Source organism: Muntiacus reevesi, chromosome 19, assembly GCF_963930625.1.
Source record: "Muntiacus reevesi chromosome 19, mMunRee1.1, whole genome shotgun sequence".
Taxonomy (NCBI): Eukaryota; Metazoa; Chordata; class Mammalia; order Artiodactyla; family Cervidae; genus Muntiacus; species Muntiacus reevesi.
In genome coordinates this window covers 37,662,665-37,688,965 of record NC_089267.1, presented here as the reverse complement: position 1 = coordinate 37,688,965, position 26,301 = coordinate 37,662,665, and the positions used below count along the sequence as shown (strand labels likewise).

General features: G+C 38.6%; 1 protein-coding gene across 3 annotated transcripts in view; it reads right to left on the bottom strand.

Moving 5' to 3' along the window:
* METTL24 (methyltransferase like 24) overlaps positions 1-26,301 on the bottom strand; it is a 111,096-nt gene that overhangs the window by 40,312 nt on the left and 44,483 nt on the right. For all 3 annotated transcript variants that reach the window (XM_065911443.1, XM_065911444.1, XM_065911445.1), the window contains 2 exons: positions 22,957-23,096; positions 12,404-12,632 (listed from right to left, as the gene is read on the bottom strand). In XM_065911443.1, the coding sequence (XP_065767515.1) occupies positions 12,404-12,632; positions 22,957-23,096 (369 nt within the window). The remainder of the gene's footprint in view (positions 1-12,403; positions 12,633-22,956; positions 23,097-26,301) is intronic.

The window sequence follows — 26,301 nt, the reverse complement described above, 5'->3', positions numbered from 1 at the left end:
CACTGAGTCAGTGATGTTATCTAGTCATCTCATCCTCTGCTGCCCACTTTTCTTTTTGCCTTCAATCTTTTCCAACATCAGGGTTTTTCCAATGAGCTGGTTCTTCGCATCAGGTGGCCAAAGTATTGGAACTTCTGCTTCAGCATCAGTCCTTCCAAAGAATAATCAGGGTTGACTTCCTTGGAATTGACTGGTTTGATCTCCTTGCAGTCCAAGGGACTCTCAAGAGTCTTCTCCAGCACCACAATTCGTAAACATCAGCTTTCTTTATGGTACAGCTCTCACATCCATACATGACTACTGGGAAAACCATAGCTTTGACTACACGGACTTCTGTCAGCAAAATGATGTCTCTGCTTTTTAACATGCTGTCAAGGTTTGTCAAAGATTTCTTTTCAAGAAGCAAGCGTCTTAATTTCACAGCTGCAGTCACTGTCCACAGTGCTTTTGGACCCCAAGAAAACAAGATCTGTCACTGCTTCCACTTTTCCCTCTTCTATTTGCCATGAAGTAGTGATGGGACCAGATGCCATGATCTTCATTTTTTGAATGTCGAGTTTCAAGCCAGCTTTTTCATTCTCCTCTTTCATCCTCATCAAAAGGCTCTTTAGTTCCTCTTCACTTCATGCCACTAGAATGGTATCATCTGCGTATCTGAGGTTACTGATATTTCTCCCTGCAATCTTGATTCTAGCTTGTGATTCATCCAGGCCCAGTGCTTCATATGAGGTACCCTGCGTATAAGTTAAATAAGCAGGGTGACAATATATAGCCTTGATGTACTCCTTTCCCATTTTGAACCAGTCTGTTGTTCCATGTTCAATTTTAACTGCTGCTTCTTCACCTGCATACAGGTTTCTCAGAAGACAGGTACAGCGGTCTGGTATTCTCATCTTGTTAAGAATTTTTCAGTTTTTTGTGATCCACACATTTAAAGGCTTTAGTGTAGTCAATGAAACAGATGTTTTTTCTGGAATTCCCTTGCTTTTTCTATGACCCAGTGAATGTTGACAATTTGATCTCTGGTTCTTCTGCCTTTTCTAAACCCCACTTGTATGTCTGGAAGTTCTCAGTTCACAGAAGGCTGAAATCTAGCTTGAAGAAATTTGAGCATAACTTTGCTAGCATGTGCAATGAGCACAATTGTATGGTGGTTTGAACAGTCTTTGGCATTGCCCTTCTTTAGGATTGAGATGCAAACTGACCTTTTCCAGTCCTATGGCTCCTGCTGAGTTTTCCAAATGTACTGACATAATGAGTGCAGCACCTTCACAGCCTCATCCCTTGCACTTCACTCAAATTTAAACAATTTTTAATTAACAAAAGACTTCTTTGTCCCTATATTTTTACTATTTAAGCACAAACCCTTGCATATAGAAGATGCTTAATAAATATTTACTAGACAGATAGATGGAGGAATGGATAAATGGATGGATGGACTGGACAGATGGGAATGTGAAGAGAAGTGTAAGATATAAACCAAAAATTACTATGCCATGTAAACATTGAGAAATGGGCCCTGGATATATGAAGTGGAGAGTCCTTGCTGTGGTTGGTTTTGACATAACATTTTTCACATAGAATTACTTTGTTTTATCAACCAACACCACAAAATAGATTCACTCCTATTCAGTTGATTAATTCTCATTTTTTTCTTTTACTTCTCTTCACTACAGTATAATCTGTCTTCTGACCTACATGATATTATAATAGAAAAATCCATTTTCTGTCACCTTTGCTTTTTATAGCTCCTCTCTTAATCCAAAAGGGTAATGTGAAATAAAGCTTACACTCAACACTGCAGAAGAGGAAAGCAGGTGATAAGTTGCTTGCCTCTAGGTTATTAATCAGCTGTCCTCTGGGGCATAGTGTTATGAAGCTGCGCCATGTAATAAACAAAGGCAAAAAGAATAATCTCCATTTTCTGACTCTGAAGTGCAGGCATGTGCTATAAAACTAAATTGACATCTGTTAGCAGGCTTGTCACATGAACGGTTTTTTCCTGCAGAATCTGGAATAAATTAGATCTTAAAATAAAACTTGGAACAGAGAGGCTGCTTTACATAATTCCTTCTAATGTTGTGCTGTGAACCTATCGCACTGATTTGAAAGAGAAGTTCTTATAAGAAACGTTTCATTATCATTTTAATTGCAAAAATGTTGAATGCCACTCCATGCTAGGAAATTTGTGTTTTTTGAAAGGTCCTTATGTTTTTAACTAAAAAGTGGCAAATGAAATCTTCCTTTTCTAATATTTCACAGCTGCAAAATAAATCAGCTTTTACCTCCAACTAAAACTGTGACCACCTTTCCCCAAGCACTTGGAGCCCGCTTCATGGGTGGTTAATTATGCATGGGCACCTCAGAGGCTGGCATGGCTGTGCTCCTGAGGCAGAAATCGCCGGCCTGGGTGTGAGTGACCTCACAGATTTGTTCAGGAATCTCTCCCTCAGAGGATTCATTAATATGATAGCAAGTTCTTGGGGCTCTTACTGTCAAAAGGCATTAAGCATTTTTTAACACACATAGAGTAAGTTGCCCAGCTGCCTGACCTAGTGAATCTGAGCCGCGCAGTGCCGTAGAGCCGAATGTAGTCACATTCCTCTGTCGACCTACTGTTAGGAAAGGAAGTCATGAAAAAGGCAACCTTTTGGGCACCTGGAGCTTAGAGCCTCCCTCGGCTCCCTCAGGATTCACTTAGCTCTCATTCCCGAAAGTTTGTCAAAATGGCAAGATTCTCAGACAAATGCGCCAACTTTGGTACACAGCAACGAAGAAAAACAAATGCCAGCTCTCTGGAGGCTAATTTCCTCCATATGTGAAATCTTCCTCTTTGGTAATAGTAACGGGTCCCTCGGAAAGTCCTGAAGGAGTGAGAGGCAGTCACAACGCTCTATGAAATAAAGTCCCAAACCTGGCTCCACGAATACCCTTCATTCATCTCTATCACCAGCATTAGTCTATTTTCTGAACAGTCTTCTCAAATGGCAGAGATCTGTACTGCTCACCCTACAAGAAGGAAAACTAAAGGCACAGGGGCCACAGAGGCTTAGTGAGGAGCCAGGGAGTGAGGCCCCCAAAGCTGACAGCCAGGCTCGGGACCCCCTTCCTGTCTAAAGCATTCTGTGCACAGCAGGGGATGAGCCATTTGCAAATGGAAGGCTGAGCTTCTGAAGTCCTCTCTATCCACAGAGGCTTCTCAAATGGTGATCTTCATACCACCTGGGGTAGAATGGGGTGGGGTTGGTTAAAAATACAGATTTCCTAAGCTCCATGCCAGACGAGCTAAATCAGAATCTCTGAGCTTGGTCCTGGGTCTGACCTCTGAGTCAAGGTCCCTTAAGAAGATTGGATTCTCTAGGGCATGTTGCTGTTATTTTTGGTTTGTTTTCTGGTGTTCTGAATTCTAACACTGAAATCTGAGAAACCTGCAGTTACACAGGTGGGAGTTGGTCTCTGGATTCCAGAGCACTGTTCACACACAATCTTTCCAGTCATGGCTTTTGGCCAAGGGAAACCAAGGGAGAACACATCTAAGGAAACAAAAACTGTAGCTCAATCCAGATTCACTGAGTGGTTTGAAAATCATTAAGAAGAGTCAAGACTTTTTGCTTCACAGCAAATCTCACCATTATAGATGAGTGAATATGGTAAAAAGCCAAAACTCATTTGCTCAATATTGAATGCACAAGTTCTCGACTCAAGTTCTCAAGACGACTTGTCCTTAGGGTCCACTGCAGATTGATAGAGGAAGAAAGATGTCTCTGCATTTCAAATCGCAATTCAGTACCACGAATGACTCATTACTCTTAAACTGCCACTGGCTTATTTCACAGAAACACAGCACCATCATGATTAAATATAATAGCAATTCTGCAAGATGAAGTTGCCTTCAAATACACAGAAAGATACACATCTCTCTTTGAAAAGAAAGGAATGTAAACAAGTCTAAGTAGAAGATTCCTTTGGGCCCTAAAAGAATCACCTGGAAAAAAAAAAAAAAAAAAGAATCACCTGGACTTCTACCTTTATCACAGCATATCTTATTTCCATGCAGTTTTCCACCCAAATGTTCTTTTGAAATATCAGTGACTAAAGCCTCTGGATGCTCATGCTGCTGCTCATTAACTCAATAGTAGGTTGTAGGAAAAGGTAAATTATTCAAACTTTGATATCCTGCACATTTTATTTAGAAAGGTACCAGGGAGAAAGTCAGGTGGACAAATATATATTTCCTGAGCACTTAACTAGGTAGTCAGGATGGGGGTGTGTGCAACGAAGGGTATCTTGGGTACACAGTTTAGATGGGAGCACACGTCTGAGAAGCAGAGGTCCAGCTGCAGGGTAAAGCCATTTGTCATCTAGGACTCAGGCATGTCTGGGCCTTGCACTGGTATGGCAGATGACCAGGTGACATTTTCATGAAGGAGAAGAAAAAATTCTCCTGAGAAAAAATTTGTCCCAGAAAAACAGCATGTCTAGTACAGAAAGCTGGGGCAATAGGCTGGCATAGCAAGAAAATGACCTGGAGCACAGCATAGCATCTGTGCCTCACTCCATCCTCGGTAAGGACTCAGGCTAGAGCGAGAGGCCATCAGGAGAGCAGAGTGGCTCAGGTCCCAGCAATGACCATTACTATTAATATCTTCTGCTCCTGTGTTCCTCAGATTGTGGTACAGACATTGCTACTCAATGCATGGTCCCTAATCAGCAGGATCAGCATTATCTGGGAGCTTCCTAGAAATGCAGAGTCTTGGGCCTCACCCCAAACCTCCTAAGTCAACATCTACTTTTTCATTAGATTCTCCAGGTGTTTCACATACATAATAATATACGAGAAATATTGGTATAGGATATGATTGGGGCAATATAAATAAGCATTTCAAAATCTTTTGTTTTATTAAGGCATTTTTAATGTATATAGGAAAAAAACTGGAACAGTTGACTATTGAGTCCATGGATACTATTTCTGCAGATGATTCTAAGGAAGAAAGGTGAATCAGTTAAAAAAAAAAAAAAAATGAAGGCAAGATGCACACCCTCCCCATTGTACCAAACACAAAGCAAAAAAGAGAATGATAAGGGAGGGAGGGGACAGAAAGATCAAAGTGGGCTCAAAATCAAGGTGAACATCTCCAGGGACCAGAACATAGAACAGTAAGCAGGACTGAAGCCAGGACGTGCTAGGCTCTGACATAGAGCAGGTAGCAGAGGTCCCGGGGTGCATCTCCTACAAAGAACAGGAACTAAAAGTGCTCCCATCACAAAGCAGCTGAGCCACATTTACTGATTAAAGCCAAGGGCTGAAGCAGAGTTCCCTGGACTCAGAAAGGAGCCCAAAATAAACTGCTGAAAACCACTAACTGGGGCTAAGGCTTAAAACCAGCCATTGATCTAGGGAGGTAAGAGAAGAGAGGCTCACTCTTGCAAACAGCAAATGAGCCAAATCCAGACAATTCAGTAACTGGATATTCCCATTATCACTGAAGAAACAAGCCCCCAGATGCTTATATAAGACCGGGCCCTGAAGGCTATTGTAAAATCACTAGGCAGAGAAAGGTGGAGCCAAAAAGGAAAGAAAAAAGCAAAACCAAACCAAAAACCTTCCACTGAAAATGAACTAACAAACTGAACTTGAAAATACACACAAAATCAAATGATGAAAAACAGCCAACCAAAACCATAACTGGAACATTACTTCATTGAGAGAGTAAATTAATTTTGTTAAACTGTCTGACTAAGTTTTAAGTATGTTTAGGGCAAAAGTAGGAAGTCAAGAGATACCTGGGAAACACGCAAGTTTCTCTTCAGAGTACAAAATAAAGCAGGGCAAAGTCTAACTGAGTTTTGTCAAGAGAATACACTGGTCATAGAAAACATCCTCTTCCAACAACACAAGAGACAACTCTACACATAAACATCACCAGATGGTCAATACCAAAATCAGATTGATTATATTCCTTGCAGCCAAAATTGAAGAAGCTCTATATAGTCAGCAAAAATGAGACCTGAAGCTGACTGTGGCTCAGATCATCACCTCCTTACTGCAAAATTCAGGCTTAAGTTGAAGAAAGTAGGCAAACCACTAGGCCATTCCATTATGACCAAATCAAATCCCTTATGATGATATAGTAGAAGTGACAAATTCAAAGGATTAGATCTGACAGAGTCCCTGAAGAACTGTGGATGGAGGTTCATAACACTGTATAGCAGACAATGACCAAAACCATCCAAAGGAAAAAAAAAATACAGGAAGGAAAAATGGTTGTCTGAGGAGGCCTTAAAAATAGTTGAGAAAAGAAGAGAAGTGAAAGGCAAAGGAGAAAGGGAAAGATATACCCAAATGAATGCAGAGTTCCAGAGAATAGTAAAGAGAGAAAAGAAAACCTTCTTAAGCAAACAATCCAAAGAAATAGAAGACAACAATAAAATGTGAAATACTAGAGATCTCTTCAAGAAAACTGGAGATATCAAGGGAAAATTTCATGCAAAGATGGGCATAATAAAAGACAGAAATGGCAAGGACCTAGAAGAAGCAGAAGAGATTAAGAAGAGGTGGCAAGAATACACAGTAGAACTATACAAAAAAGAACTTAACAACCCAGATAATCACGATGGTGTGGTCACTCACCTAGAGACAGACACCCTGGAGTGTGAAGTCAAGAGGGACTTAGGAAGCATTGCTACAAACAAAGCTAGTGGAGGTGATGGAATTCCAGCTGAGCTATTTTAAATCCTAAAGGATAATGCTATTAAAGTGCTGCACTAAATATGCCAGCAAATTTTGAAAACTCAGCAGTGACCAGAGGACTGGAAAAGGTCAGTTTTCATTCTAATCCCAAAGAAAAACAATGTCAAAGATGTTCAAACTACCATACAATTGTGTTCATTTAAATGCTAGCAAGGTTATGCTCAAAATCCTTCAAGCTAAGCTTCAACACTATGTGAACTGAGAACTTCCAGATGTACAAACTGGGTTTAGAAAAGGCAGAGGAACCAAAGATCAAATTGCCAACATCTGCTGGATCACAGAAGAAGAGAATTCCAGAAAAACATCTACTTCTGCTTCACTGACTATGCTAAAGCCTTTGACTGTGTGGATCACAACAAATTGTGGGAAATTCTTAAAGAGATGGAAATACCAGACCACCTTATCTGTCTCCTGAGAAACCTGTGTGTGGTTCAAAGAACAATAGTTAGAATCGGACATGGAACAACAGACTAGTTCAAAACTGGGAAAGGAGTATGACAAAGCTGTATATTGTCCCCCTGCTTGTTTTACTTACACACAGAGTGAAAGTGAAAGTTGTTCAGTCGTGTCCAACTCTTTGCAACCCCATGGACTATACAGTCCATGAAATTCTCCTGGCCAGAATGCTAGAGTGAGTAGCCATTCCCTTCTCCAGTGGATCTTCCCAACCCAGGGATCGAACCCAGGTCTCTTGCATTGCAGGCAGATTCTTTACCAGCTGAGCTACCACGGAATCCCAATATACAGAGTACATTACGTGAAGTGCTAGGATGGATGAATCACAAGTTGGAATCAAGATTGCCGAGACAAATAGCAACAACCTCAGATATGCAGATGATACCACTCTAATGGCAGAAAGTGAAGAGGAACTAAAGAGCTGATTGATGAGGGTGAAATAGAGTGAAAAAGATGACTTGAAACTCAATAGTCAAAAAACTAAGATCATGGCATCTGACTCCATCACTTTATGGCAAATAGAAGGGGGAAAAGTGGAAGCAGTGACAAATTTTATTTTCTTAGGGTCCAAAATCACTGTGGGCAATGACTCGGCCATGAAATTAAAAGATGTTCTTTGGAAGGAAAACTATGACAAACCTAGACAGCGTATTAAAAAACAGAGACATCACTCTGCCAACAAGGGTCCATAGAATCAAAACTATGATTTTTCCAGTAGTGAGGTGTGGATGTGAGAGCTGGATCATAAAGAAAGCTGAGCACCGAAGAACTGATGCTTTCAAATTATGGTGCTGGGGAAGACTCTTGGAGTCCCTTGGACAGCAAGGAGATCCAATCAGTCAATCCTAAAGGAAATCAGCCCTGAACATTCATTGGAAGGAGTGATGCTAAAGCTGAAGCTCCAATACTTTGGCCACCTGATGTGAAGAACTGACTCAATGGAAAAGACCCTGATGCTGGTTCTTTTGAGGGCAAGAGGAGAAGGTGACGGCAGAGGATGAGATGGTTAAACAGCATCACTGACTCAGTGTATATGAATTTGAGCAAACTCAGAGAGAGAGCGAAGGACAGGGAAGCCTGGCGTGCTGCAGTACAAGGGGTCACAAAGAGTCAGACACAACTTAGTGGCTGGAAAACAATAACAACAGGCTGTACATAAACTAAACTATATCTAAAAAATATGAAAATAAAGACCTCTATAATAGCATTTCATATAAAACTAACCCCCCTCCCCCAAAAAAGCTGGTATGGCAGAATCAACAGCAGACAAAACAGAACTTAAGGCAAAAGGAATTTCTAGAAATAAAAAAAAGACATAATATATACACATGGTGGAATGTTTTTCCAGAAAGTGTCTTATCATTTTCCATTTCCAACAGCAAAGCATGAACAGTATTCCCAACAAGCATTTCAGGGTAGGGGAGTATTGACATATTGCTTATATGTGCAAACTCGATAAGCAAGAAGTAAAGGGAATCTTTTTGTGGTTTAATTTCAAAGTTCGTATTCTCTTAAACACAGCACCAACCACACAACAGAACTGTTGTTTTGTAATTAATGGCAGGCTCTCTGCCCAGGGAAGCAGAAAGCGGCATTCCCTCCAGAGTCCAAGGCGACAGACAAGCTCGGGGGCAGAGTCTTGGGTAAGGGAGGACTTAACCTCCAGGGCTGAACAGGCAGGAAGTCCAGCTCCAGCTTCACCACCTGACTGGCATCCCCAGCCACAGGGTCTACATCTGCTCTGTATTACTTCTCAGCAGCTTCTTTCATTTGCATGCAGTCCAGTATTTACTTTCTATACAATGGCCAGCAAAGCTGTTTGGTGCCCTGAGTCAGTTAACAAGAATAGTCTAAGACCAAGTCTGAAGGACCAATTCCCTTCAATTTCAGACAAAGATTTCATTAAAAAAAAAAAAAAAAAAAAAACTCTTGACTAGCATTAGGTGCAGTTAGCAATTTCCAGAGAAATCAGTGATATATTTTTCCCTAGAACAAAAAAAGGTAAAAAAGCTTCTATAAAATTTGGTAAAAACTTACTGAAATTATTAGAGGGGTGGGATGGGGAGGGAGATGGGAGGGAGTTTCAAAAGGGAGGGGTTATATGTATACCTATGGCTGATTCATGTTGAGGTTTGACAGAAAACAACAAAATTCTGTAAAGCAATTATCCTTCAATAAAGAATAAATTAATAGAAAAACTTACTGAAATCTTTAATAAATAATTTCAATTTACAATCAAATGACAAATTCACTCCAGGCACTCTGCTGGAAGTTTTCACCCTGTGTTCTCTGCTCTAATCCTCAGAAACAATCCATTTAGGTAGTATCATTGTCCCCAGTTTATTGATAATCAAATTGAGGGCCAGAAAGGTTAAATGACTTGCCTGAGGACCCATGCCTCAAACCTAGAGTAATGAGCCTTACAAAGGTAAGCTCTAATGTAGTCCTGTTATTCATATTATTATCAGCATGATTATGACTGAAAATAATTTCTCATTAACCAGGCTGGATCATTTAGGGATACTCTGTGTAATAAAGTCTTATGATTAATATAAGCAGAAACCTCAGATTCGATATTTCTAATCACATTCTGGAAAAATTCAGATGCATAGTTACAGCAATAAGCACTCAGTCAAAAGAAGACAGTTAATCATTCCAAATAATGCTGAATCCAGGTGATATTATTCCCTAACAGACTGGGCTTCTCATGCACACACTTTTGCTGATGCAGCTGCTTCACTGGATGCTTTAGAAAGGCTTTTTGATTTACGGTTTGAAGTTAAAATTACCAGAGAGTTTTAAAAGCAGTATGAAAGCCATATGCATCTTACTGTCACTATCTTAAGACTGTGCCTTTCCTTTTTGCCTACATTTTTGCTTGAGTGACTGGAATCTAGGTATGGGTAAAGATAAGAAAAACAACCGCTTAAAATGGAAAACATCACAAAATTATATGAGATATTTTAAAGTCATGAAGTGAAAACAAAACAACAAAACCCCTTTGGTGTCTATAGTCACTTTCAGGAAAAATAAGTGAAGGAGGCAAGGCAAGCACATTGACATGTTTTAGTGTGTTTTTCCTATTTGTTTTCCCTGCCAGAGATACATCCTATTTATCAAGGTCTGTACACATGTTGAAAAATGAAAACAGACCCTGTCTGCTGCAGGCCAGAACCGAGGTTTCCTTTAATCTGGTACCATGTAGCTCCTAGAAGCATGTCCTAATGGAAGCAATCATTCACCAAAGGCTTTAGATTTTGTTGTTTTTGTTTTAAAGCATTCACCCAAAAAAAAATCTTTATGAAAGAGTATCAGTATCTTTTAAATTTTCAACAAGGGACTTTTTTTTAAAGGGGAAAATACATATGTAGCAATTCTGAGACAAATCACTTTCATTATTTACGGGGTTTTCTTTCCTCCATTTTTTTTTTATTGTGGTAAAATGCACATAACACAAAATTACCACCTTAATCATTTTTACATGTCATTATTAGTGTTTTCAATAAAAATAATGGCCCTAGGAATATTTTAAAAAGCCTCTAAAACATTTTTCTTTTTTAGGAATCTCTGAAAATATTTCTTCTGTGTGAGAAGCAGTGTTATAAGAGGCATGACATTTTATCTACAGCATAAAGGTTTGCCCACTGCAGCTCCCATGGAGTGAAACAATTCAGGTGTCTACCTGGTAGACATTTTTCATACAATATGTGGCGTAGATAAATTATACCCACAGATCACTTTTTGAAGTTTCATTTTATCCTCACATTTACCAAATCTTTGGCTAAAATATTATCCAAAAAAGCGAAATGGCTTTGTGTTTCACCTCTAGATACTCAGTCTTTTCTTTGAAGAATGGGAGTGGAGGACCAGGGTATAAAAAGCATGAAGGTGGAGCAGTAAGACTCCTAAATGAATGTAAAGAATGAGTAGTTAGCTGTTTGAATAATCTAGAGTTGACATGTCAAAGGGTCAAGGCAATAATCTTCAGCCACAAAAAAAAAAAAAGTCTATGAAAGTAACAAACAGGAAAAATAAAATAAAATTCTGAAAAATGCTCTCACTTCTTTGGGTTCTGTTCAAAGATTTTTATCCCCAAACTCCTATATGTGTTTCATTAAGGCTCCTAACTATCACATGCTAGTTACTCTCAATGGCAAATCAAAATACAAACAGAAAATTCAAAACACATGTTAAAAGAACACCAAATTCTTTGAAGTTATTCTTGAAGACGCTCCTGCTGTCCAATTAAAGAAAGTTTTGTTTTCTGTTTTTTGGATTTTTTTTTTAAAGAGGAAGCTGAAGAAGAGGGGGAAGGGAAGGAAAAAGAACAATGCAGAGGAAGTTTTTTTTTTATTAAAGATCAAGCTGCTAATTAAGGTTTAAAATTCAATTCTGTATACATACTGTGTCTCAGGAACACCCATTCTGGTATGTCCTAAATTACATGCCATCTCTGGGGATAATAAGCGAAGGGAGGCCAAGCCCAAGAAGGGTTGGCAATCAAATGCAAGACAACTACACTCAGAAGAATTTCTCTAGCATCTACCTACAGAATGCAGTTGGTCACATTTATACTAAAAACTTCTTTCAAAAAATACAGTTCAAAGATTAAGTTTCCTTTTGCTATCCATTCACAATAAAATATTTGTAGAGATTTGACATCTTTTGATAGAATTGTATCAGTTGCAATACACATAATGTCCATTCAATTTTACAAAGTACATTTTAATTAAAGCTACACATATTTTCTGACCTTTAAGAGCCTGGAGACCCAAACTCATTGTTTCAATAGTAAGAAACATGATATACAAGCAATCTCTTATCAAACATAAACCTAGTTCTGATTACTTTTTGTATTTGAACCTGATACAAGTAGTTTGCTCTGTCTGGAAATTTAAAATCAATTGCCAAATGGGAATGGTACTCTTGAGCCCACCATCAGAGTTAGTTTCTTATTATCCTTAGCGAGTCTTGGTCAAAACTTTAAGCACCACTCAACAGCAACTAAAACCTTGAAATTTAAATATTTAAATATCTCTATCCTTGCCAAAACTTTTTATCTACAGAGCTGACTCTATAAATAATGATGAGGTTAAAACTGAACCTTCAACTATCTAATCCTTGATTTGCACTAAAAAAAAAAGACAGCTTATGAGTTTGTTCACTTTAACTATGAAATCAAATGAAAAATCTGACCTTGTGATGCCCAAATTCATTCAAAATGGTTCCCAGTTTTCTGGTGTTGCTATACGGTTTTTGGGCAGCAACAGCTGGATGGGGGTCCCGCCAGTCGATGGACAAACGGTGATACCAAAGACGCTCACTTTCCAGAACATGAGCTGATTTAACACTAGGATCAAAACGATGCACTTCACATCCATTGTTGGCCATGCCAACCTCAAAATGGGTATCATCACTTCCGAGGCTGTAAAGAAAGAGGATAGAAATCAATAACAAAAAAATATAATGGAGAAAAAGTGTTAACTGACAAAAATGATAGTGCCAAGGCCAATTTTCTTAGCCATATCAAGGCTTCTCCTGTTTTAGGACATGGCTGGTTATACACATTCAGTAAACCTTCCTCCACAAAAAGCATTAAAGATAAAAGCTTCTGGATAAAAGAAGAGAAGAATTAGGTGCTAAATGCAGACTAGAGAATCACATGTTCAAACATGTAGGAGCATATCAAATTAATTTTTTATTGATATAAGCTATAGTATCAATGAAACAAAGACTATCTAGTCATCTCAGAAGATATTCTCAGAATATGCCAAAAATAAAAAGTCCAAGCATCAGTTGCCTTTAGGGAGAGGTGCATTCTGCTAACGAGGTAATTTGTCTTCCTTGTAATGACCACTGTGCTGTGCATGCAGTTTGACTTAAAACAACAGCTGCTTTCTTTAGAAATGGGGTGTATTTTAAATAACACAGTTAAAGAAAAAAGGCAGACGTATGTGGTTCTACTGAATCTGGTACTCAAGAAGCAAAAGAGGTATATCGCCTCAATTCACATAAGCAAGGGGAAGAAATTAGGAATTAGTTGTACTTAAGTACCCAGTTAGGTTACACTTTGTGGAATATTTATATATTTACAAATTTCTAATTTACTGAGAAATATTTCTTACGTAGTGATGTAAGATTCATAGCTTTGATTAAAGCATCATTTTGAATGAAAAACATTAAATTAACCAAGAGAGGATGATTTTTTTTTTAACAATGAGTATGACTTTTCTGCCCAAATACTATATTTAGATGTGATTAAAGATACCAACTGGACATGGACCAATAGCCTGGTTCCAAATCGGAAAAGGAGTACGTCAAGGCTGTATATTGTCACCCTGCTTATTTAACTTATATGCAGAGTACATCATGAGAAACGCTGGGCTGGAAGAACCACAAGCTGGAATCAAGACTGCTGGGAGAAATATCAATAATCTCAGATATGCAGATGACACCACCCTTACGGCAGAAAGTGAAGAGGAACTAAAAAGCCTCTTGATGAAAGTGAAAGAGGAGAGTGAAAAAGTTGGCTTAAAACTCAACATTCAGAAAACTAATATCATGGCATCTGGTCCCATCACTTCATGGGAAATAGATGGGGAAACAGTGGAAACAGTGGCTGACTTTATTTTTCTGGGCTCCAAAATCACTGCAGATGGTGATTGCAGCCATGAAAGTAAAAGACCCTTACTCCTTGGAAGGAAAGTTATCACCAACCTAGTTAACATATTAAAAAGCAGACACATTACTTTGCCAACAAAGGTCTGTCTGGTCAAGGCTATGGTTTTTCCAGTGGTCATGTATGGATGTGAGAGTTGGACTGTGAAGAAAGCTGAAGGCCGAAGAATTGATGCTTTTGAACTGTGGTGTTGGAGAAGACTCTTGAGAGTCCCTTGGACTGCAAGGAGATCCAACCAGTCCATCCTGAAGGAGATCAGTCCTGGGTGTTCATTGGAAGGACTGATGCTGAAGCTGAAACTCCAGTACTTTGGCCACCTCATGAGAAGAGTTGACTCATTGGAAAAGACCCTGATGCTGGGAGGGATTGGGGGCAGGAGGAGAAGGGGACGACAGAGGATGAGATGGCTGGATGGCATCACCGACTCGATGGACATGAGTTTGAGTAAACTCCGGGAGTTGGTGATGGACAGGGAGGCCTGGCGTGCTGCGATTCATGGGGTCGCAAAGAGTCAGACACGACTGAGCGACTGAACTGAACTAAAGCAATAATTAGTAATGGTTTTAAGCTACTGAGTTTTAGAGCAACTTGTTACACAGCAATAGCTAACTGACAAACCTGGCATTAAATGTAAATCCAAGAGTTGCAATAGTAAAAGTGAAAGTCACTCAGTCATGTCCAACTCTTTGACCCCATGGACTATACAGTCGATGAAATTCTCCAGGCCAGAATATTGGAGTGGGTAGCCTTTCCTTTCTCCAGAGGATCTTTCCAACCTGGGGATCAAACCCAGGTCTCCCACATTGCGGGCAGATTCTTTACCAGCTGAGCCACAAGAGAAGCTCAAGGATACTGGAGTGGGTAGCCTATCCCTTCTCCAGGGGATCTTCCCGACCCAGGAATTGAACTAGGGTCTCCTGCATTGCAGACAGATTCTTTACCAACTGAGATATTAGGGAAGCAATAGATACTGCAAAGCATTTTTTAGTAGTCAGATTTGTTTCTATATAGATCAGAATGTTATAGAAATCACCTGTCCCAAAAGATTTTTCATGTAATTGAATTTACCAAAATTTAGATGAGCAAACTTGTGCTTTCATGGAAATATGGAACTCATCAGAAAAATGGAAGTTTGGTAGCCCCACTAAGAGATCAAAACACTAGTCAAAAAAGTACTCATTAAATATGACTTGTATATAAATTTTCTAGAGTAAAGAAATGTGAATGATTTATTTCTCTTTGAATTTTCAGAACACCATTTCAAGAAAAGATCTTCTGTTGTAAAATATGTATATATTTTAATCAAGGCCTCAAAAAATTTTAAGAATTAACCATATACAGTTGTATAACTAATTTTTAGTAAGCATTATATTATACATTGATATGTTTTCAATTTAAACTCATTTCTTATAGTTAAAAAAATAGCAAATGCACTTTAAAAACTTCAAGTTGTGTATAAATATACAAAACAAAAAGTAAAAGTTTCCTACCACTAGAATTTTAGCCATTAATTTCCAGAGATAAAAACTTAGCAATTTTTTGTGTATCCTTCCAGAAATTTTCTACATATATACAAGGATTCTCTATTAGAAATATCATAAGTACCCATACACATATATAAGTTAATTATTAGATGATGAGGAACTATTTTGGGTGATATACTAAATAATATGAAACTACTGAAATTTGCAAATTTTTTGTCATGCTCTTTTTACTGAATAAAATCCACTTAATTTAAATATATAATATGCACTGTATTGGAAAGTAATAAACTACATTTATTTAATCAATGCCTGTAATTCTTATTTTCCTTTATTCAAAACAGTACTTCTTCACACTTAGTTTAAATTAGTCAAGTTTGTGGCAGGAGTAAAAAGCAAAAGGAAGAAAAAAATTTGATATACATAGGTGTTGCAAAAAGTGACCCAAAGAGGTAAAGTCAAGACTCAAACTCAATCCAGGCAGTTCCAAAGCATGCACTGTTTATACTCTACCTCACTGCAAATAAGTGCAGGACACAGAATTATGGAAGGAATATTTGTGAACTTGGGTATCTACAGAATTGTCAGCTACTAGACAATAAAGTTCCATAAAGTAAAGGATTGTGTCAATCTTGCTTACTTCTGAATGCTTAGTGCTGAGGGGATAGATGAATGATGACAGATAAACCTACAAAATGCTGCGCTAAATGAAAGAAAACTATTAGGTAGGGCCTGGAATTTCCAGAATATACAGTCCAATATCCAACATGACATGGGATGGGCTATATTTCACTGACAGATAAATTAACCTGGTGCTTGATCTGAAGAAACTCATAAGTAGTAAAGAAGAAATATTTTTGAACAAATATCTATAATAAACTAAAATAAAATGATTATTTATACCAAAAGTGTATTTAGTCTATAAGGAAACTATTTTCTGCTCTTATTTAACTGAAAAGAGAATTCACTGTGGAGAAATTTTACTTTATAGAAATTTTTAAAATATATATTTTATGTATATATTATAAATATAGATCATGATTGCATGGCTCCTACCTTAAGGTTTAAGATAGTTGTTCCAGTTCCTGCCATCATAACTGCATTCCACCCAACAGGAAAAGTAAAAGGAGAGGTGAAAGTCACATGCTTTCCTCTTCATGACGTGGCCTAGAAATTGCACCTATCACTTGCACTCATATCATATTGCTAAAAGCTAGTTACATGGCCCCTTGCAGCTGCAAGGAAGTCTAGAATACGCAATCTTTGGCAATGACTATGAGCCCTGCTAAACTCAGGAGTTCTGTTACCAAAGAAGAAGGAAAGAATGAATATTGGTGGACAACTAGAAATTCCTGCTACAAGCCATGTTTGAAACAGGTAAGCTGTCAATACACATATTCAAAGATATAAGCTTTCATGAACACTGTAACCTATCCCTCTATATGGAGGAGAGGATAAATTCTATAACTCATGCTTATATTAACAAATATTAATATTATTCCATATATGTTGATGTAAAAGTTTGAGATCACAACAAACTCTTCAGCACAGAAGGGTTGTCAAATCTGAGGGATTTGTTGAAGAAATAGGAAAGTAGGAAGGGGCAAATTATAGGGCGAAACACCCAAAGGTAACAGAATAACAGAGTAACATCTTGGCCCTCCTCTCCTGATGTCTCAGAGAGCAACAACCAGTATCCCTAAGTGTTCTTGTGTGGGTTGCACACTAAACAACTCGAAGGGGCACCACTCCTAGTCATCATAATGATTATCCAACAGATGGTAGTAAAAGTTCTTGAGGGAGGAGATGCCTTTTCCCACATGCGTAAAAGTATCCCTTGGACTAGCAATTGCTTGTACTGGCAATTGCATGCCCTTTGATGCTACTGAATGGTAGAAGGGATGTAAAATCCCTTAAAATCTTTGATTATTCTTTTAAAAATATTTCTATTAGGGTAACTATCCTTTATGTTCCCTAAGATGCAAAAACTCAGAGTGTAAACACATGAAGAGATATTCAATATCATTAACTAGTAGGGAGAAACAAAATAAAACTATAATGAGATGCCATTTCACAGCTACTAGGATGGCTATACACAAAAAGACCAATAATAGTAAGTGTTGATGACAATATGGAGAAATTGGAACCTTCATACACTGTTGGTGGGAACATAAAATGGTATATAACCAAGAGATATGAATACATATGTCCACACACAAAAATCCATACATGAACATTCATAGCAATATCATTCATAGTAGCCAAAAGGTGGAAAAAACCCAAATGTCTATCAGCTGATGAATGAATAAATAAAATATGGTATATCCATACAATGCAATATTATTTGGCAGTAAAAAGGAATGAAGTACAGATACATGTAATAACATGGATAAAACTTGAAAGTATCATGCTGAGTGAAAAAATCAGTCAAAACACCACATATTAAATGCTTCCATTTATATGAAATGTCCAGAGTAGGTGAAACTATAAAGACAGAAAGTAGATTAATGGTTGCCTAGAAGTGGGAGATGAAAAGAAGGAAGTGGGTATGAGGAAATTGGGAGTGACCACTACTGAGTACAGGCCTTTCTTTCTTGGGGTGATGATAATGTTCTAAAATTGACTGCAGTGACTAGAAACCATTGAATCGTACTCTGAACGGATGAATTTTGTGGTATGTGAATTATATCTCAATTCAAAGCTGTTTAAAAAACTAAAAAAATTAAAAAATCAGACCATATATAGGGAAAGTTTTTAACTCTCATCACTGAAGACAGAAAGGTTGGAAGAAGTAAGACAATTTGTATTTCCCCCAGGATTATCAGTCATCCTTTCCTCATTCCAGCAGAAACCAGAGAATCTGGACAAATAATCACCTAGATCTGTAAACTGCCAACTACTAGAAAGTAAGTGTGTGTGCTCAGTCACTAAGTCACGTCTGACTCTGCAATCCTATGGACAGTGGCATGCCAGGCTCTCCTGTCCATGGGTTTCTCTAGGCAAGAATACTGGACTGGGTTGCCATGTACTCCTCCAGGGGGTCTTCCCAACCCAGGGATCAAACCCACATCTCCTGCGTCTCCTGCATTGCAGGAGGATTCTTTTACCACTCTGAAAAGTAATAGGCTTTCCAAAGCATAAATGACAATGAATAGTGGATAAAAATATTTTATAATTATTCATTTTTATTAAATAACATTCCATAAAATGCCAAGATTTCATCTAAAACATATATTCTTAACTGGAATGATATCATCCCTAAGCAGGGGAGAAAATTGATTCTTTAAGTATATGTTTAGAGTATAGATAATATATAAGTTATGTAAATAGATATACAGTGTATAGTATTAAAATTTCATGGGGAGGATGATTAGGGGGAAAATTGTCTAAAAAGAGTCCTCGGGACCATGATTTTCTAATTCCTCATTCATATAAAAAATGAGCTCTTACTGTGTTAATTAAACTATTAAAAGATAAAAAATTTTGGCTCTGGAGCTCATTCATTTCTCTTGAAAGGCTCAGGGTAACCAGAAACTCCAGATTTTCTGCCTAAGATATTGGCTTTTGTTGCCTAAACCACATATCAAATTTTCTTGTCTTATGCTGAGAATTTATATCTTAAAACCAAATGGTACATCATGTCAGAAAACTAAACAAGAGGCAAAAAAGATTTATCTACATATTATCCCCTCAAGTTTTCTCCTCTACTCCCACTCCTACCCCTGAAATATAATCTTTGATATAAAGGATTAAAAGGTGATTTTTCCCAATTCACTTTAGCTACCATCTTCATTCCCACCCCATCTCCCTACCATCACCCCTCCACCTCAAATACAAGAAGACTTGCAGGGCAGACCCCATCTGAAGTCAAGCAAAAGACAATGTTATCACATGACCTCACAGCCTCTTCTCACTTAACTTCTCTTTCCCCTTCTCCATAACATAACCTTCTTTTTCAGTGCCTTCCCCTATCTTAATTGGTCTATTCTATTCCTTTTCAAAACTAAAATGGATCTGCTTTAAATTTTCAACTAAACTTGACTCAGACTACACTCCTAGAAAAACTCTTTTACATTAACTGCAGAATAAAAAGCTTTGATTCCCAGCAAAGAAATTTCAGATATCAGAGAGAATGTAGAGGTGATAACTTCTTCATTTCTTGGAGGTGGAAGAAAGGTAGGACACAGATCAGAGAAGGTTATTCAGCCTCTACCTTCTGATCAGTATGTCCTGAGATCCTTTCTTCCTCTCACTCCTAAAAGGTCATCTCCAGCTGCAGCTTCACTCATTACGCTCAGTTAGGAGAGGAATGGCGAAGCACAGCAGTGGCTTGGATGGTCTGCTGCTGCAGCCCTGGGGCTTAGAGCTTGGGCCTGAATGTAGGAGCACCATGACCCACTTGCCTCCTGCCCAGCCTATCTATCTCCCAACTCTCCCAACACTCCCAAATGTTTCTGCTTCATTTCAGAACCACCATTTGTGGCCTGGGTCTCTTTCTTCCCTCAGCATCAACTGAGACGTTGTCAGTTGGCTATTACCTTCCCCTAAAGCAAACAATTCACCTGAGAATATTCTCAATCCTGAGAAATAGTACAATGAACATAAACACCCATAATCCAAAGCATTCTTTTTTAGGGCATAAGAAAGATTTTCTTTAGTTTCCAGTTTTCAATTAAAGCATTGTTAGGTTTTGAATCAAATGTTGGCCCTTGAAACCAATCCATTTCTTTTCCCAGTAGAATTCAACTGTTCCTATCTGCTCTTTACAAAGTTGATTTTTGAATAGTGAACATTTAAATGAAAATAGGAAACTACCTTTTATATGTAATAATCTGAAATCTTACAGCAGAATGACTTTATCTAATGGCTTTGAAGTATAAGAAAAGCAAAAAGGAACTTGAAAAATTTCCCCCAAAACAGCTTTCCCAGTTTTGTTTTACTCAGTTATATTCTTTAAATGAAATTATTCCAGGGTGTAAAGTATTAAGCAAAACATAAAGGCAGTTTGGAGCAAGAAAATAGGACCAAGCTGAGATCTTTAATTTGCATGTAGAACTATGCAATTATTTTTATGACCTACTTTCATGCATTTTTAATATGATATAAAATAAACTCCACTGTCACAACGTCCCATTCTTTCTCCAATCTTGCAGCATAGCTGGTGGGCTCCAAGAAAAAAGGAGCTCTGCTCTAATCAACTGGCTAAGCAACTCATTCACTAATCTTCAGCCTCCTAGTTTAACTCATGGCAGAACCAGCTTCCCTCTGGAGTCTTCTTACCTCAGGCAATGTTTATGTAGCAAATATATATTGAGTGCCTACTGTGTACCACACTTCACTGATATACACTTCATTTAACCCATAAAAGAATGTTTCCATTATCCTGAGATTCTTATTTGAAACCTGTTTGCTTGCTTTTTAAATCCACAATGATTACAACTAAGAATTCTTGCTTGGTAAAGTTTGACAGCAATCGTGATCCTCTATGCAATTAGCACTTTGGGTGAGCCTCTGTATCACCCAAACGTTGGCCCTGAACCCTCATCATCTAGGAATCTGGTTGGCAGTTGTCACTCATGAGCCTGAATGTAAACTACAGAGGAGATGAAACCTATTGGTGAGTAACAAACATGACACTTGTGAGGATCCCCAGTATTTTATAAAGGACTCCAGGGATCTTGCCTGAGAAACTAACCACACAGCTTCTAGAGTCAACACAACAGGGTATTCCAAACAAAAGTAACCCTCTCCTGCCTTTTATTTTTTGTGAGATATATATAATTTGTAAATTTTCAGGACTGTTTATATGAATACTGATGCACTGAGTAAAATAGTCTCATTATTTTATAGGTATTCTTTTACAACAAGCCCTCCAAATCTATTTGAACATTTAGGTCATTTTCAGCCTGAATAACTGAATGTCAGTGTCTCCCACAGTTGTGACAAAACCTTGTTATTTTCACAGGCACTCCCTCTTTTTATTTATTTATTTTTTTAATCTAAAAGTATACACATATTTACCATTGGCATAAAACAAAAAAATTCAACAGAGGCCATTTGTCCTGGGTCACTCATCATCACTTCAGTCAGTCAATTCAGTCGCTCAGTCGTGTCCAACTCTTTGCGACCCCATGAATCGCAGCACGGCAGGCCTCCCTGTCCATCTCCAACTCCCGGAGTTTACTCAAACTCATGTCCATCGAGTCGGTGATGCCATCCAGCCATCTCATCCTCTGTCGTCCCCTTCTCCTCCTGTCCTCAATCTTTCCCAGCATCAGGGTCTTTTCCAATGAGTCAACTCTTCTCATGAGGTGGCCAAAGTATTGGAGTTTCAGCTTCAGATCAGTCCCAACACCCAGGACTGATCTCCTTCAGGATGGACTGGTTGGATCTCCTTGCAGTCCAAGGGACTCTCAAGAGTCTTCTCCAACACCACAGTTCAAAAGCATCAATTCTTCGGCCCTCAGCTTTCTTCACAGTCCAACTCTCACATCCATACATGACCACTGGAAAAACCATAGCCTTGACTAGACGGACCTTTGTTGGCAAAGTAATGTCTCTGCTTTTCAATATGTTAACTAGGTTGGTCATGACTTTCCTTCCCAAAGTAAGCGTCTTTTACTTTCATGGCTGCAATTGCCATCTGCAGTGATTTTGGAGCCCAGAAAAATAAAGTCTGACACTGTTTCCACTGTCTCCCCATCTATTTCCCATGAAATGATGGAACCGGATGCCATGATCTTAGTTTTCTGAATGTTGAGCTTTAAGCCAACTTTTTCACTCTCCTCTTTCACTTTCATCAAGAGTCTTTTTAGTTCCTCTTCACTTTCTGCCATAAGGGTGGTGTCATCTGCATATCTGAGGTTATTGATATTTCTCCTGGCAATCTTGATTCCAGCTTGTGGTTCTTCCAGCCCAGCGTTTCTCATGAGGTACTCTGCATACAAGTTAAATAAGCAGGGTGACAATATACAGCCTTGACATACTCCTTTTCCTATTTTCCAGTCTGTTGTTCCATGTCCAGTTCTAACTGTTGCTCCCTGACCTGCATACAGGTTTCTCAAGAGGCAGGTCAGGTTGTCTGGTATTCCCATCTCTTTGAGAATTTTCCAGAGTTTATTGTGATCCACACAGTCAAAGGCTTTGGCATAGTCAATAAAGCAGAAATAGATGTTTTTCTGGAACTCTTGCTTTTTTGATGATCCAGCGGATGTTGGAAATTTGATCTCTGTGTATGAAATTTCTAATATACTCACTGTTGCTTTTTTTTTTTCTAGGGGCATTCTTAATATTTTTTTGTTTCTAATAAGAATGCTCTAATAGTTGAGAATCACTGGCTTCACCAAGGAGATCATCATTAGGCTGAAAATGGAAGTTATCAATTTACTACCAACAGAATGGGAGAGAATGTGGCCCTGGCCATTGGAGCTCTGCAAGTGCCTAAGGTTACTTAACAGACAGCGGAGTCTGAAATGACGGCAGGAGAAGCAGCAGAGCACCTGTTAAACCCATTCATCATTTGTCTTGCTGAAAAAACCTTGTCTGCCTACAGGAGCGTTTTTTGTTTTCTGGCTGTAAAATGTACTTACCCTAACGAATAGAGGCGGCACTGCTTGACGCGGATTTGATGAACTAACCCAAACCTGTCATCGAGACAGACCGACCAGGGCTTTTTTGTAGGGTTGGAGGCAGTAGCCAGGCTGTCTGTGCTCATGTGATCACATGCAATCTGTAAGGATTGGAAATCAATGTGAATAATTTAAAGTACTGGATGATAGATGGCTGGTAGAGACTTACTGCTTTCCCGGTCACTGAAAACCATAATGGGAGAGTTATATCCTTCTCCACTGATAACCACGCGCACCACCACCCCCCCACCCAGGGAATCAGAGGATTGCTGTAAAATGTTTGGAGGAATCTCAAATACTAGATTATAGGTAATCTCGTGGAGATTAGAGGCAGGTTTGAAGGGAAATTAAGAACTGCTATAAAAAAAAAAACTATAGCCTTTTGCACGGATATACAGAGGACAACAAATCAGGAGCAAGGATGGCAGAGAGGAGAAGCCAGGAAAGGCTCTACAGAGGTGTGTTAGTTTTAGAGAAGGAACAGAAGTTGAATAAGAGGCTGAGACCAAGAAGGGCATTCCAGATGCGGAGAACAGTGCTCCCAAACCACAGAGGTCTGTTACTCACAGCATTCCTATTAGAAGTTGTGAGATATGGCTGAGGGCATAGATCTTAGAAGGACACAAGATTATTTACTCCTTATCTCAGGCAGACAAGGTTAGGCCAACATGCGCCAAAAAGGTAGCATGTGTTAATCAAGGTAAACAACTCATCAGAGGTCAAGTGAGAATAATACAAGCCCCGACTAACAAGATAGTACTGTCTGTGATACACTTCCAATAAGCTTCCTCCTGCGGGGATGGGCAAGAGACCCAGATGGGAAGGAGGCTCCTCTTGATCTAGCCAAAGCACCTCTCATAACTCATCCATCAAAATTAGATAAGAAAACCAAAGGGAACATGTATCTAAGTCAAGCAGAAGGAAGCCAGTTTCTAATTTCAAATGCACATTAAGTAAATATACTTAGCGAGGAATTCTGACTTGTGTTTGAGCCTGGCACAGTATGCATGGCTGAGGCTGTCGGAACCAAAGAAAACAAGTTCTGTGGCCAAGGTACTTATCTTACTGAGCAACAGTGTTTCCCTCTAATCCCTCAAAACTCTCATGGTCATCATGATGCCCCATGAATCATGCAGCAGCTCTTGCTGTCACATCGCAGACAACAGACCATACCAGAGGCTAAGGATGTTTTGAGTTTCATTGCTTTAATTCATTGGAAAATATAATAGTAAACGATTTCTTTCTTAAAAAGGTATTCTAGGCTTGCTCAATCCTTTCATTTATTTTCCAGAATGTTAATCTGAAAACAGCATATTATGTGGAGCCAGCGTCTCCATTACTTTTGCTGTAATCTAGGACTGACCTGGCAAAATCATCCTAGCACTATCTATCCATGACTGAGAGAGAGCTTTCTGCTAGAATTTGGACCTTTTATAGGAAAGCTTAAAAAGTGAAATCCTAATATTTATTTGTTCTTTCCTTTTGATGAAACAAAAATGCAAATTTTAAGGCAATAAAAATTTAAACATAAAATTTTATGATCCACCACTCGCCTTATATGTGCAGACATCTTTGGTGAACTTTATGTACAATGCCAACATATCATTTTCCTTAAAGAAGCAACTGGTGCAGAATAGACTGGGTCAAGTAACCTGGGGAGATTCTGGACCTCACTTAATGGAAGTTCTTAGCTTAAATACATATGTAGGACTTTATTGATGTTACTAGCTTTATTACTTGTATTCTATTTTACAAGATTATTATTTCTTATACTAATAAATATGTGACTGAGCCTCCAATAAAAGTAATGATCATTAGGCAACTTAAAACTATTGACAAAATATATAATCCTATAAGATCAAAGATTGTAATAGTGTAACTCTAGACAAAACAAGAAGTAAGCATTTCCTAGACCATAACAGACTAGTAAGACACACGGTCCAGGGGTGGATGGCCAAGTCCAGTAATAGCACATTGAGTAGGCTAACAAGGAAATCCTTGACTGACTTGGGAATAAGCATTCCTAGTGCCTTGGGACAAGCTTGCCATGAAATGCCTCCAAAACCTTGGTCAAAATTAAGACCAAAAGGGACGGGACTATAAAATAAAGGATGTAATTCATTATATAGTTCTACAGGAATCAAGTCATTTGCCACTGCAGTCACTGACCTACAAAACACCTTGAAAGGAATTCAGAGCAAAAATCAGAATGAGACATTCTGTGCTCTGGAAAAACTGGTAGACTAGGCCTTCAGATAGTTAGATATTTTCAGGGGAAAATGTTGAATCCAGTTTCCTGTATCTTCCCATACTATGAAAAGCACTATAACCATTAAGTAAAATATATGCTTTTCACTATTAATAGTAACTTTCTACCAAGATGTGTGCTTGCAACAGGCACATGCCCTGTTGTCAAAATCATATATCTACCAACCTCCCCACTCAGAACAGTCCTCAGAAGCTGAGAGACCATCTCCAAGCTTATAATTCTCAGTTTGGCTTATAAAATTTTCAATTTCTTTCTCAGACTGACTATTGATTAATTTTTGTCAACATCCTCAATCCATTTTTTTTTCTACTTCTCAATCTGCAATCACTGTTCAAAGGAAAAATAATAATAGAAAATGGAATTGAATCTTCTCCCAAGCAACTAGTAGAGAGCACATTTATTAACTGGATCTGTTAACATGTCAATTTGTAGAATTCATTTTCTACTATTCTCCCACAAATAAATGGAAAGTATGCCACTGCCTACCCACTTCGTGTCACCACCCACCCATCCAAAGGAGAGGGTGCTAATCTAATAGTCAAAACTCAGTGTTCATCAAGCTTGTTCTTACTAGTAGGTATGTTGTGATGCCTTAAAACTTCACTGGCACTCGGCTCCATGCCCTGCCTCCTGCAGTCAGTTAGTTAGACCCGGGGCAGTTTGGTCCCAAAGGCATGCCTGGAACTCCTAATCCTGAACCATTTATTCTAAGGTAGTCTCCTGGGGTATCTTTATTAAAGTGATATGATGATCCCATTTCCTGTTGTTTCTTTTTATGTACCCTCTCTGAGAACCTCCAAAAGACAGGGATGTTCACAGCTGCTTGTTCATCATATCCTCCCAACACCATTTAAACCTAACTCTAGCCTCTCTTAATCTTCTAGATTAAGAAGAGGTGGCAAGAATACACAGAAGAACTATACAAGAAAGGTCTTAATGACTCAGATAACCACAATGTTGCAGTCACTCACCTAGAGTCAGACACCCTAGAGTGTGAAGTCAAGTGGGCCTTAGGAAGCATTACTATGAACAAAGCT